The sequence below is a fragment of the Protopterus annectens genome, chromosome 4.part0, assembly GCF_019279795.1.
Source record: "Protopterus annectens isolate FY-2018-M chromosome 4.part0, PAN1.0, whole genome shotgun sequence".
Classification (NCBI taxonomy): domain Eukaryota; kingdom Metazoa; phylum Chordata; order Ceratodontiformes; family Protopteridae; genus Protopterus; species Protopterus annectens.
This window is the reverse complement of record NC_056733.1, coordinates 413,004,871-413,020,414: the sequence shown is the minus strand read 5'-3', so window position 1 is coordinate 413,020,414 and position 15,544 is coordinate 413,004,871. Positions and strand designations below refer to the sequence as shown.

The window sequence follows — 15,544 nt, the reverse complement described above, 5'->3', positions numbered from 1 at the left end:
TTAAAACAGGAAGTGAACAAATAGTCATCATTTCCTGACAAATATATGTTTTTTTAAAAATAGTAAATTCACTTTTGAAGTGTTTATCACATCCCACTAATACATACAATAACTACAATATCAAAACCTTTAAAACCTGATAAGGGGGGTGGTCTAGTGGTGTTTGATGATTTTCAATATAAAGAAAGAATGCTTCTGGTACTTGAGTCCCCGGCTTATGATATATCCTCTCTTAATGAGACCAATACGACATATCGTCGTATTAGAGGATATTTCCGTGACCTTTTTCTAGCTGGGAAAATAGACTTGGATACATACAACTTTATAGACATCATTTCACCAAAGACACCTGTGATGTTCGGAATACCGAAGATACACAAGGATGTAAAAAACCCCCCAATGAGGGCATTGATAGATGGAAGGTCTTCTATGACCTATCCATGTTCTAAATTAATCGACAACATCTTGTCAAAATATCTGAAATTACTACCAAGTATTTGTAAAGACTCATGGTCTTTTTTATCTGACATTAACAACATCTCTTTTGATCCTACTTCGAATTTTTTGACAATAGATGTTGTCGATTTATATACATCAATTCCCCATAGAGAGGCGGTGGAATGGATTGGATTACTTCTTAAAGACTTAAATGCACCTCAGTTTGAAATAGATATTGTGACTGAATTGCTTGACATAGTGTTGTCTTCTAATTTTTTTATATTTGATCAGCAATTCTATCTGCAAAAACAGGGGATAGCCATGGGCACGCCCTGTGGCGCGAGCATGGCTAACTTGTTTGTAGCCTTCTGGGAAAGACGTTTCCTAATGGCCAATTCAAATTTGATGAAATATGTCAGTTATTACACAAGATTTTTAGACGACATATTCATCCTTTTTAAGGGTGGTGAAGATGAAGCTATGACCTTTGTAGATACATTCAACACTACTACAGAATGTCTTAAATTTACATACAAATTCTCAAATATTGAAGTTGACTATTTGGATGTTAAATTGTCTAAGGACTTGTGTAGAAAAATCTTTTATTCCACGATTTTTAGAAAACCGACATACTGCAATTCCTTTCTGCACTATACTAGTTTTCATCCATCGAAACAAAAGAGGTCCATTGTTAAGGGCCAACTTGTTAGAGCAGGAAGGATGTGCAGCACACTTGAAGATTTTAGACAAGAATGCCGGTTCTTAAATGATTTATTCACTAATCGTGGATATCCGTTAAGTCTATTGGAGGAGTTAACAAAAGAAGTTGATTCTAAACGAGTTGAAGGGATTTACAAACCTTTATTAGATCAGGTTCATAATAGCCATATTTTTACCAATGCTGACGTGGACACTTTAGAATCCCCGATGACTTATAAAGGACCAGAAAGGATTTTTTCCTTGAGTTTTATTACTAGATTCAATTTGAATTCTCAGACTATATGGTCTATAATTTAAAAAAACTGGCATTTCATAACAAGTTCTCCTTCCTTACTAGACAGGTTAGGAGCTCGCCCATATGTTATTTATAAAAGAGGAAGCAATCTTAAAGAACTGTTGCAATGCAGATCTAGTTCCAGCACTTTTAATAGACAAAAGGGATCATTTAAATGTGGCTGTTGTAACTGGTGCAAATTAATTAGAACAGGAAATACATTTAGGGTGAGGAATAGAAAATACCAAATTCATCATAGGATTACCCGTGAAACAAAATCAGTCATTTACATAGCCCTGTATAATTGCTGTTCAGCTTTTTACATAGGGAAGACTGATTGTAAGCTGAAGGAACGAATTTACCAACATTCATATGCAATAAAAAATACCTTGTTGGAAAATGCATTAGCAAAACATGCCAATTTTAACCCAGGACATAATTTTTGTTTTATGGGTATTGACCATGTAGTTTCTAATATAAGAGGTGGCCCTTTCTCTTTAATTCTTGAAAATTCAGAACTGGAATGGCAGTTAAAACTAGATGCATTCAGACCTCCGGGACTGAATGAGAACTGCAACATTTCAGCAGTTCTGAAATTAAAGAGTTATTTGAGGTAATTACTCAAAAATGATTAATTGTATATATACTACATTATTACATTTATTTTAATCTGATTAGTTGATTGTATATTTTTATCGAGTATTTTTTACTGTACACTTTTAAATACATCAATGAGTTCTTTTCACAATAATAACTTTTTTCATATTTAAATATGAATTAGTAATATATTTTATTACTGATGTAGTAGGTTTTGATATTGTAGTTATTGTATGTATTAGTGGGATGTGATAAACACTTCAAAAGTGAATTTACTATTTTTAAAAAACATATATTTGTCAGGAAATGATGACTATTTGTTTACTTCCTGTTTTAAACATATAATTTGAGCGTTTTGAAACTGTTTTCTTGTACCTCTGATGAAGCTGTGACAGGTGTTACAGCGAAAATGCTTGTTTTGTGAAAATAAATTTTTGCGTTAAGGATATCCTACGTGGTCTGCTTGCTGGTTACAAGGTTGCCTGTGGACTGTTTTTCAAATGCTGAGGAAAACTGGGATTCACTATCATTCCCTTCATTTGCATAGGATTGCCTGCTAATGCATAGTTACATGTCTCACACTGTGCCTCCCCCCTTAGCAACCACTACTCACTGGCCATGTTGTCTTCTGCCTGCCATTGACTTGCATGGCAGAATTGTGATTTTAGTTAGGGTGCTTAATTTAGGTTTCTTTTGTTATTTTCCTCCCGAGCCCATTTGCACGCCACTGCCCTACGCTTAAATAGCTGAGATTGGCTAAAAAAATGAAAAGTTGATTTTTGTATTTTTTTCACGGTCTGCCTTATACTTGTGCATTAGCATGCTTACTACATGATATGCAGCCTTTATTTAGAGCTGTCACAGCTCAGTTTTGGATTTTGCAGAAATGTACTCAGTTACTAACCGAGTACATTTCTGCAGATTGCACTAGTCCTGCACAGCCGGTTGCAAGCTTCCTGGATTGCAAAATCACCTCGTTTGCATAGATTTCTCCTACAAATGGGGTGATTTGCATATAGGGGCTTAGTCCGTGCAGGATTAGTGCAGGAGCACTCGTGCACGCCCCTGCAGGCTGTTCCTGGATCGCACGGCAGACATATTGCCTGCTAGAGCTCCTGCACCGATCTTGCACGCAGTGCAAGGTATAGAGAATCCAGGGGAAAGTCTCCTTTCCTGATCTGTCAATCAAAAACATGCAGACAGAAAACAAAACAAAACAAAAATCTACCACTCACTTCAGACTTACTTTGGCTGAATATTAGCAGTGTTAGGGAGGGGGTGTTTCATAAGGTAGTACCCCCTGTATCATGCCTCTCAACCTCTTTATACAAGAAATCCTGATGAAGCCAAAAATAATGGGGGGACAATGGCTCAAAAATAGGGACACTTTTTAAATATTGCTTTTATAAGCTTAGAAAATTGTTAGAATAAAAGATTTTGTGTTACCATGCATATTCTGAAGTATATACAGACTGAAACTCAAATGTCTGTCATTATTTAGTGATGTCAGTCTTCAATGATTTTCCAGAAATTCGCAAATTTTAGGAAGAACATATACAAAACATGAGGCAAAAATCTGGACATTCTGCAAAAATCTGGACAGTTGAGAGGTATGTCCATCCTTACAAATGTCTGCCAACCTTGACCCTTCCCCTACACCTTCCCCTACTTCCAACCTACACATCACCATATGAAAAACCCTTTTCATAACATTGTCACTAAACAAGACTTACACACACTTAATGTAAACCAGCACACAAGCATAACACTAAAGGTATTCCCTTCACCAAATTCATCGAATGTAGAAGCATGAGCTTCTCTTCCAGAGCATCACTAATGCTAGCTCTATCCTGGACAGGATTCTAGTCTCTACACCTAACCTAATTACAGCCTCAAATCCCTACCAGACTTAGTCACTGACCACTTCCCTATATGCATCCAAAGATTCTCCCCTCACCTCTCTAGACCTCATAGATTTAAAGGGTCTATGTTAAATGTTCGAACATCCAAAATGTCGAACATTACACGGTCGATACCAAATGTTCGACATTTGGATGTTCGAACATAAAAAAAAAAAAAAAAAGAAAACACAGAAAAAAACACTTTAACAGTGTAGGCAGGGGGGCAAGCCCCCCTTCAACCCCTACTTAAATATAACAACTCCAAGACCGCACTTCAGTGCACAAAAGGGAAATTTTCCCTATCTGCACTGTACGGTGCCATTGAAAGTCTATCTTCGAGTACTCAAAATTTTGAATGTTTGGTCTTGACCATGTAACGTTCGAAAATTTGAGCGTTCAAAGATTTGACAGGTACCCGATTTAAAGAATGCCACAAATTAACCAACTTTAACTATGAATCATTCAGTAATTCTTTCTGCACTATAGACTGGTCTTTCCTCTCACCCCTGCCTCTAGATGACGCTGTCCTTCAGTTCAGCTCCATCTTCCTAAACACACTGAACTCCCTTGCCCCTCACAGAACTTTCAGAGTCAAATCACATTGCTCCCCTTGGCTCACCTACCCTACTCGTTCTCTTATCCAACACAGAGATACTGCCTGGAAACTCTGGGCAAAGACCAAATCACCCACACACTACGAAAAATACAGATAACTCTGAAATCTTACCAAAAATGCATAAACACTGATAAAAAGAACTTCTATCTCTCATCCCAAATAACCAAACCCAGACACCCTAAAAAATTCTGGAACAAGATCAACCAAATTCTGCACCCAGGCCAACTCCCATCCTCTGCCCTAATAACACATCCCAAGAAACCGCATCCATTTTCAATTTATACTTCATGGATATCATCAGCAAACATTTGCAAAATTCCCAGCCAACCACCCCCACACTTTCCACCATCTCCCACTGCAAAACACCCCTTTCTCATTTAATCCTTTTCCAACCAGCTACATTAAAAAACTTCTTCTCAAACTTAAACCATGTTCCCCATCCGTCGACAACCTGCCATCTCCCTTCTTAAAGGTTGCAGCTAACTCCAGAGCATATCCTGTCTCCAGCCTCATAAATCAATCAATCAGTGAATCCACATTCCGTACTCTGTGGAAAAAATTCTGAACTTTACCTATCCACAAAGGTGGAAATTCTGTAGAGCTCTCTAACTTTTGACTCATTGCCATACTCTGTCCCCTCTCCCAAATTCTTGAGCACTGTGTTCACAACAAATCACAGCTTATTTTACTCAAAATAACCTGATCACCCCTACCCAACATGCTTCCACTCCCATCACAGCACCACTACCACTACTGCCCTTATATCCTTTACTAACTCCATCTCTCTAGCCAGACACAATGATAAACTAGTGTATTGCCTGTTTTTAGACCTCTGAAAAGCCTTTTACACTATCTGTTATCCCATCCTCCTCTCCAGACTCTCCAAACTCAGCCTCTCTTCAGTAACTATATCATGGTTTTACAGCTATCTCACAGAAAGACAGCAATCTGAAAAATGGCTCTCTGCTCTATCTCCTTTTCTCCCCATCAAAATGGGCATCCCTCAGGTCTCAATTCTAGGTCCCCTCCACTTCAACATCTTTACTAACCAACTATACACATCTTGTCCTCAGTAATCTCTCATACAGAATACAGACGGCTCCACAATAATTTCTATTGTTGATAACCCCTCCGACCTTCTAATCCTGACACAAACTTATTTTAACCTCTCCAAATCATGGCTGACTAACAACCAACTCATACCTAACCCTAAAAAGACAAAACTTCTACTTTTCCTCTCAAAATCCCTTAACCACCTTAAAACCTCATTTACCATCTCTTCCCTTAACAACACTACTGTCCAACCTGAAACCCACACTAAGCTCCTCAGAGCAGTAATAGATGATCAGCTTAAATTTGACCTTCATGTACTTCACTGTATCAAGAAAACCCATGAAAATCTTGGTCTACTCTATTGAAATAAAAGGTTCCTCACATGCAACTCTAGGATCTCATATGCCCAAGCATACCTTCTCCCCAAACGCTTCTACAGCTCTCAAATACTAAACAGCCTACAGTCCTCATTGCCTTCCAAACTTGAAACTACCTACAACAAAGTTGCTAGATTTTCAGCTAATCAGCCTTCCAGATCGCACAATTGTCATGCTCTCCAGACACACAGCTGGCTCGAATTTCCTAACCAGCTCATATTTACGCAACTTCTCATTATCCATTCTGTCTTTAACAAACCCTCTTCCTGCCCTAGCATCTCTTCTCTAGTCCCCCTCTACAAGCTCCCTTGATCCCTTAGAAGTTCAGACCAGGGTCTTCTACATATCCATAAACCTAAAAAATCTCTTAGACAGAATCTCTACAGCTACTTCCCTGCTCTTTCATGGAACAAGCTTCCCATGACTCTCAGAAACACCACCCACTTCTCTGAGTTCAAGAAAACTAAACAAGAAAACCTCTACAGCACCTGAACCTGTCACTGTAATCACCCCCACTTGAACCCTTCCCCCTCTCCAATGCAATCATCACTTTTCCTCCCCTCCCTGCTGCTAAACTTACTTACTAACTGCTTTGTATTGCACAGTGTTCATCTTGAAGTCATCCTTGTATATTTTTCAGCTAGTGCTTAGTCACTACCAAATACTAAACCTATTACTCACATTAAATGTTTCTGTTGCTAATTATCCTTACTTTACTGTTATTACATATTCTTAATTGTTCTTGTATATTATTACTGTATTCTTACCTCAGTCTAGTACTGTTCTTGATTTATTATACTGTGGAGCTTTATGTAAATTCTCTTAACTGTTTTTACTATTTTATGGTACATTGCATATTGTATATTTTTTTACTGAGTCTCATTTCAGTTTTGTAAATTTGATTAATTGTCATACTGTGGAGCTTTTCTCCCTGAGCCTCCGTTTAAAAAGGGCTTTTGCTTAGTCGGACTATCCTGGTCAACAAATGCCAAATAAATAAATAAATAAATTAGTTTAGCACTTGTTTATCCAGCATACTTAGCAGTGGTACTAACATATTCCCATATACCACACTTCATCCTATTATCATGTCTATAAACACTAGAGGCACATTTTCTTTGGCAGTTCAAAGTCTGGACTAATTAAACATAAAACATAAATAAGAAAAAAATGTTCAGTCTTTACGGATGAGGCAAATAATCTGTTTCTCACATTTTGGTTTAGGCAAATCCACTGGCTAAACTGAAGCAACACATTGTGGAAAACAATATTCGACTGGTGGATTTCTTTGAAAAAGTGGATGAAGACAAGAGCACGCTCATCACCCGTTCAGAGTTTCAGCAAGGACTAATGGTCTGTTGTTACATTATTATAATATAATGAAGGTCCTCTGTCTATCTCTATGACTGCATCTAATATGCTTTGATTGTTGTTCATCATTTACTTCATCACTAGTTATAGTTACGGTATGCAGTGTATCCAGGTCAGAATTAAAAACGGCAGGTTGAATTTCCTCAGGATGTTAGTAAAACCGTTAAGGTATACATAGTTGCATAATTTCTAAAGCAACGTTTTGTGTCAGTTTTACTTGGACAGTCTTTTTCTGCAACTCTATACAAAGCAAATGTTTTGTGATAGATACACAATATTATTTCAGTAACTTTGAATGCAGATAATAAATGTGTTCATGTTGAAAGTATCCCGCAGAAGTATAGGAAGGAATTATATTAAACAGCCGCATAATAACTATGCTGATATCAAGTAAGTTTAATGTACATAGATATGCAGAAATATAGGCTTAGAAAGACACTTAGATTTGTGTTCAGTGGTTCTTTTTTTCACATAGTTGATAAAATACTTTAATTAATAGATTAAATACATTGGATGACAACAGCGCTCGGCACTCCCACTTTAGGTATTGCTTTCTTTCATGTAGCGGATTTCTCTAAGGAATTAAATAGCCAGACTGCAAGTATTCCTGTTTTCTTCCTTTACTGCAGAGTCAACATCATTCTCACTGTACAAACAGTAGCCTGAAGCTGCCCTCTCCACTCTTTCTTTTTTTCATAAAACTCTCTTACTAAAACAGTGCACTCGGCTTAGAGCAGACTACACTCTACCACTTTGTAATGTTTACACTGATACCCTTTCCCACCCATGTACACAGTACAATTCAGCAACAGATAAAAAGTGGACTAGTGCAGTTCACATTTTTGTTTGTCATTGACTAGACTGGTTCACAGAGGAAAATCTTCATCAAGAGCTGTCCATGCAAAGCAAGTTTGGAGTTTTCCCTTTTTCCTTACATGCAATGATCTCAAAATTGACTAAATTAAGTAGGATTGCATGAGATACATCCCTCATTGACCCTCATGGCATGTTTTTCTCAGTTTCTTGAATACCATTTCAGATATCATTTTTAAATCTAAGCCATGAAATTGTGGAATTGTACAGTTGCTCAACAGGACTTCTGTTGAATATAAGCCTGGTGAAAATGCATGACTGATTATTTACTTATTTGAGCCACTTAATGAGCAGAATGGCATTGAGTAGTAGTCATTTTCAATTGCTGGATTTATGGGTCTGTATTGAAAGTGGTTGCTGCAGTGGTGAAAGGTTCCTTTTTCCTAATATGTAGCAATGTTAAAGTTGATTATAAATAACAGTGGGGTACAGGGGACATTGATCTTGCATTGGGATGTCTGAGGTTCTGTAACCATATAAATACTCTTTCTATATGTTTATTATGTGTCACACATTTTGGTATTTTGTCAAGGATTTTAAGCAATCATCTTATTTGGTATTTTGTCAGGGATTTTTAAGCTACCAACTTCTGTAGAGATTTCATTTTACTGAAAGAATTTTAGGAGGTATGCTGGTTCATATTTTGATGATAGCACCATTGAGTTTATGTACAGTGAAGTGGTTTGGGTGTCTGTTTAAAGCTACAGATTTTTAAGTGAAAGAACTCACATTGATAGCAGTTTTTGTGTGTGTGTGTGTGTGTGTGTGTGTGTGTGTGTGTGTGTGTGTGTGTGTGTGTGTGTGTGTGTGCACGTGCGCACGCGTGCAATTTCAGCATGACCATCATGTCCCCAACCCCAGTTGTCTAGTCTTTCCCCATAATTATCTGTGTTGGAAGACACTAGTCATGGAAGGCAAGAGTCAGGGATAATGGACCATCATCTTGTAGGAAGCCAGTAGATTCTCTTTTGCACCTGACCCCATTTCATGCTTGGCAGCAGGAGCAGTACATTACATGCCATATAAGGCTTTCACTGTGCCTGGCTAAACCATGATTTTCTCCTTTTGAGGCTTGTGCTCCCATAACCAACCTTCTCTTATGGATCATTCATCTGCTGTCTGCCACAAAGGCATTTCTTCCATAGCAGGATGTATTCCAATACTCCCCAGAATAGACAAGAGAGTAGCAATCTGCAGATAATGAAATAAATACAAAAGCTCTTGAAAAATAGGTACAGCCAGTTAAAAATCACAGCATCTAATTATTATAAAATTTGAATAACAAATAGCTTCTGGTAGAACTGTAGGATACTACTTAGAAACACAAGTTTAGACAATGGATAGTGACAGAAATGATGCAAAAATGTAATCATTTTATCAAAGACACAGCATAAAATCTGTAGACTTCAGTGGTGACATTACAAAGACCTATCTCACAAAGTCATTTAGTTTTGCATCTGAAAAGGGGAGATGTAAGATTTGAGTCCTTTTTCTTTAAATTATTGATGCCACAAGTATGTTGGTGATTTAATCTAACTTTACAGGGGTTAATTAAGCCTGAAAATAAGTACATACCTCATAAATAGCTGCATCATACAAAAATGTAAACCAAACCTGAAAATAGATATGTACCTTGAAAATAAGTACAGTTGAGAGGTCTAGTATTAGATATTCCCTTTTACATCTCCCCTACTATTTCTTCAGTGACTGGACTTCTAAGTGAACCCATGTCATCCCTGACACAACCAGGGCTTCATCCTTTTTATAACAGCGATGGACGTTTTCGTCTGCTTTTGAATACTGCTCATTTCATTAGTGTATTTTTTGCATTTTCTTTTCATCAAGTTGTTGTAAATAATGCATGCTGTCTCCTACCTGTTTACCAATTAATCCGTCCTTTATCTAATGAAGTATTTTACAGATGGTAAAACTGTGTTCTTTAAAGAATAATTATTTTTCTTTAATTTCTCAAAGCATCCATAGTGACATTTGCACAGACACGTTTTAGGAAAATGGTAACTAAGTCTATAAGCAGGGAGAGTAATTGACCAGGAAATTGCATGCTTTCCACAGCTAAAATACGTAAATTGCTACAGTGAGCATTTTGCCCCACAACTACAGACATATATCATGATTGTATCATCATTATCTACTAGCAAGTGTGCCAGCTACAAAACTGATGCAGTGATAGCCAGTCCTCTGCATTCACAGTGCTCCTATTCTGCAGACCCCAGTGGCTCACCTGTCATTTTTTTGCACTGGACAAATTGCTGATTATTAGAGCATCATTGCAGTGCTATTACTATTTGTGAGGCCTTCAGTTCACCAAGAGTCAGGATATAAGGTCATTGTGAAAGGTTAATTATACTAGAAAGCAACCTGAAAAGTAAAAATCAGAGAGCTGATACCACAACATATTATGAACACCTCATTATTTCACACTAAGACTCTAAAATGCTTCATGGTGCCATAATTAATCTGTAAGAAAATTACTCATCCAAGACATTGTGCGGTTACAGGAAATATTTCACTTCAATGCAGCATGTCTGAAAACTGGAACATGTTGATCCTGAAGTTTCATTTGATCTCTGACTGCAAGAGACATTGCTGAAAAGCCTGAAGAAGTACAGTATTCCATGACCCTGCTAATTAGAATGTAAGAAGCAATTAAATTACATAGTATCTTGAGTTTTTGAGCTTTGTGAGGAAGAAGAATTATAGCTGTGATATGACAGAAGTTTCAGAATTTATTTGAGTCTGGAATAGTTTTTCAATATAGTCACTGTTTCTTGTTTGGGATAATACAATGTCCCATGAAAAGTATTGATGTGTAAATTACTAAATTTAAGGCTATACAAAAGGTTATTTGGTGAATTACACGATTCCATAGTAAAAGGCAGAATTATATGCAGCATACAGAATGATCACACGCAAGGCTGATTGTCTTAAGAAGAGGGTTAATCATTGTAAAAAAACAGATATGGGCATCATAAGTGAAATTACCTTAAATCAAATAAAAAAAGCTAAATGAAGAATCAAAAGTGTATAAAATTGCATATGAAAACAAAGAAAAAAATATATGGAAAGAATAGAGTTAAATAAGCTATGAGAAACTTGAGTAAGCAACATACATTGCTGGTAAGTCCTGAACAAATTGCAGTAGTAAGTATGATAAAGGTAAATGTGTACAGTGTGTCAGTCATGTAAAACCTGTGGCAAAGGAAATAATTTTACCAGAGAGCATAACATTTGGACATCTCTGTATGGAAAATAATGCATGCGGTAGCTTAAAGCAGTGAAGAATGATTTATTTTTAGACATCAATAAATATGAAAAGAATGGCTAATGTGCAAGTCAGTGCAATGAAGAATATTCTGTTATGTTCCAATCCAGTGCTAATCTATTTGAACTAGAGGCACTGAAACAGTGTAGCAATTTCCTTATGTTATTGAAAATCCTTTACTCTTATCATGCACTGATACAACTTATGAGAGGTACAAATACTTACGCAGCTTGAAGGCTGTTTTATCACACACCATACACACACTAATATGTCAAAATGTACTTACTACAACATAACAGCCACCCAACAGTAGACTCACTTATGCTAAGCTTCTAAAAAATCACTACCTAAACATCATAAACACTGCTTAGACAAACGTCAACCATATAGTACCATACCCACAAATATCAGTCACCTGTATCTTCACCAACACCTAAGAGGAGTTGCTCCTTCTTCAAGACTGCACCCAAGGTTTTCAGAGGTTATGGCATCACATGGCAATGTTTTAACAAAAGGCAACTCTAAAATCAGGCATACAGGAGTTCCACTGATCAGTGTGAGCAAAAATAGGGTCACAGTTATCGCTCTGGTTCCCGAATTCATGACCAGAACCTTTAGTCCCTTCCACCCTAAATATGAGAATGACCTCATAGTTGAGTACATTGGGGTGAAAGACCTTAGGTGCATCACTATGGTGAAGATGCAGATAGAAATGTTTGAGCTCTCTCTGCTTGTACCCAAGATAGTAAAGACATTTCTTGAGCAGTTTCTTCAGGTATGATGCCACAGTTCCAAAACAAAATAATTAATTTTGACAATTGTATGAATAACTAATGCCATTACAGTAGGATCCAGTGTGTGGCAACATGGGAGGCAATGGTCATCATGCCAAATTATAGGTTAAGTACTAGACTAGCTGCACTTACGAGCCATTTTAAGCCTAGCCAATGTCTTTTTTTGTGCTCAAAATGATCTCTCCCATTTGGTTATAGATTAGCCTTAACCATCCATGGTCAATAATTATATATTAACCCTAATAATAATAACTGGGCTCATACCATAGATAAAAATTTAGGAGCTGCCTGTGTCCATTAGTAGTTCAGGGGCCAGTCCCGGGGTAAACTTTCTGTTTCTTGTCCATAGATCTTAGTTGCACTTGAAAATGGACAGGGAGGAACTTTTTATGTGGATAGGGAGTCTGTTCCACAGAAGCGGTATCCTCTGTGAAATGTAAGTGTCCCTCCAAATTGTTAAAATGACGCTGCCGAAGAGATTTAGCTCCCAGACCAAGTATTTCTAATAATGCTGATGTGCACTAATAATAGGTTGGAGAATGCCTTGTATGCCAGACACAGGTAACCTTTTAGCAGTCTGTAGGATACCAAGTACAGTGACAATACTTTGGGTTGTTCCATGTAGGACATGTTGTTTAAGCCTTAGTAAGGTATCTCTGTAGTAATTTCTGCAGAGATGGACTGTGCCTCTTTCCTCAAGTCTTCTGTATATTAGCTAAGACATTTTTTTTGGCCCCACAGCACCTTTCTACACAAGGTCCAACTCTTGGACATTCCAACCTAGCAAATTCCAGTATGGCCTACATTAAGATGACATTGCTCAGTACTAGGAGTCATAACAAAAGTTGCTTAATCTTGAAGCCTTCTTGACGCTCAAAGCACACACACATATTTGTGTAGTTACTGAAACATGGTTTCAGTGTACAAATAGCAAAATCTCCATACCAACATACTGCACATTCTACTTGTTTAGGCCTTCTTGGAGAGGCAGAGAATATCCATATTTTTATCTGTTCCCCATTACCTCATGACAAGTACTTTATGAAACCAGTTTGAAACTCCTGTATATCTTAATCCCACTAAATAGAGTATATCGCCAACTAAAGATCACTACAGGATATCCTGATGACCATGATAAGTACCTCACTAGGTTGAATTCTGTGCTTATTAATGCCAGTATTCTAATCCTGAGTGACTTTAGCTACCATCCATTAAATGGAAATTTTCAACAACAAAATAATAAATACACCCAGTTGCGCCTTGATTTTATCAATACCAACTCCCCTTATTAAATAATCTAAGTCCCCGCAGGAGGTGACAACATACTTGACCTCATCCTTACCAGTTTTGCCTCTTCTTGTACCCCTACTATTGTCATTCCCTCCTTAATCAGCTCTGACCATCAAACTGTCAACATCTTTCCCAAGTATAGAAACAGCCTTCCCAATAGCTGTACCACATTCAGGGATTACTCTAAAGTCAACCTAATAACCCTGTCTGGAGGCCTAAAGAAATTCAGACTCACCCCCCCCCCCTCACTGATGCATTCCTCAAGGCCATTACATTTATGTCTGACTTCTACACCTATGTAAAGCAAGGTATAGAGAACTTAATGAGGGTAATACTATTACTACTACTACTACTACTACTACTAATAATAATAATAACAATAAATTACTTGCTTCATATAGACAATTCCCCACCTTATTCCATAAGAAGGTAATTATTCAGGCCAATAAAGAACTCAAGCACACCATTAATAAGAGTAAGGCAGGAGATGAACTAAAACTAGCCACCTACTCCAAGGATACCCATAAGGCCTTTTTTTATCTATATTAGGAGTATTAGTATAACACCCAACACTGCACCGAGATCCAATGAAATGGTACTAGCTATTTTAATACAGAGCCATAGTCAACATCCTAGATGACAAATTCTACTTAAGTTTTATGTCTTTCACTCTCTTCTTTGTTCCCTACACTTCCCCAAAAACAATATAGGCAAGATCCTAGAAGCTCTACCCAAAACCAAAAACAGTAGCTGTTTTGGCCCAATCAATATACCCAGTTGCTTCCAAGTTATTGCAAAATTCTACAGTGCTGAACCCCTGCTAAGCATTTTCAGTCTTAGTCTCTATACAAGGCATGTACCTGACCTCTGAAGAATGGCTGCTATGGTGTCACTCACTGATGTAAGCTGTGACACTGCCAGCCCAGCTATCGGGAATTTTGTAAATAATCATACGTCATTTGTGAATATTAATATGCTTCATATGCTTGTCTTACAAATGTAAGAGAACTGTATGTTATGTACTGAGCTTCAAGAATGTAACCACAGTGTGCCCTACTGGAAAAGAACAGAAGTGTATATAAACTATATACTTGTGCAAATGTATGTTTTAATAATAGAAGCTGTAACATACAGAGTTAGCTTGCAAAACTTCAAGAAAATAAGCTGGAATCAAAGTGTTTTATGATTGTGTTATCTCTCATGTTCAATGCGGCAAGCAGACAATGTCTAGAGCTAGAAGTTTTTCTATTGTCTTGAAAGTAAATTTAATTATTAGGTTTAAAATGTAAAGTGTTCTTTTGCATCCTAGCAGCTGCACATTTGAGAGATATCACACAGAGATGATAAAATTATTTTGGTATCTGTTAGCTTGGGAACTGAAGGCAGGTGACAAAGACTGGTGTTATCCAGGCTAACTCAGCAGTAATATGTGATAGTAATTTAGGAACTCTCTCTCAGCGAAAGACTGTGCATTTTGTATCTTGTCTTGGACCTAGAAACATCTATTCAGCATTTGTCTGCATTTGCTTTGCTAATAATAAGTAACTAGGGAAAAGTAATTTCTTTTGGACATAGATAGGAATATAGTAAAGATTAATTTAGATGTTTTCTATATTTATTTGAGACTGTCATACAATGTAGTTTTAAAATATTTCCTGTGATTCTGTAGTTACTATGTTGATTGAGTATTGTCTTGTTCTTTTATTATTTATTATTAAATATATTTAAACCTATCTTTGTGGCTGATATTTGTGAGACATATTTAACCTCTTAGGGTACTTGCATATGTACTTGATGACACTGTATAGGCCACTCCTAAATAGCCTTGGTCTTGATCACACTTAGCATTTGGATAATAGTAACATTACACAGAAGGATAGGTCACCCTTTGTAAGGGCCTTTATAATAGCTGATAAGTAGGAGTTGGTGGCAGTGATAACTACCTTATAGTCTGGGC

At 37.1% G+C, this 15,544-nt stretch overlaps 1 protein-coding gene across 2 annotated transcripts in view; it reads left to right on the top strand.

The window, feature by feature from the left end:
- Positions 1-15,544, top strand: part of LRRC74B (leucine rich repeat containing 74B) — a 346,726-nt gene that overhangs the window by 285,845 nt on the left and 45,337 nt on the right. For both annotated transcript variants that reach the window (XM_044068362.1, XM_044068361.1), the window contains exon 11: positions 7,201-7,329. In XM_044068362.1, the coding sequence (XP_043924297.1) occupies positions 7,201-7,329 (129 nt within the window). The remainder of the gene's footprint in view (positions 1-7,200; positions 7,330-15,544) is intronic.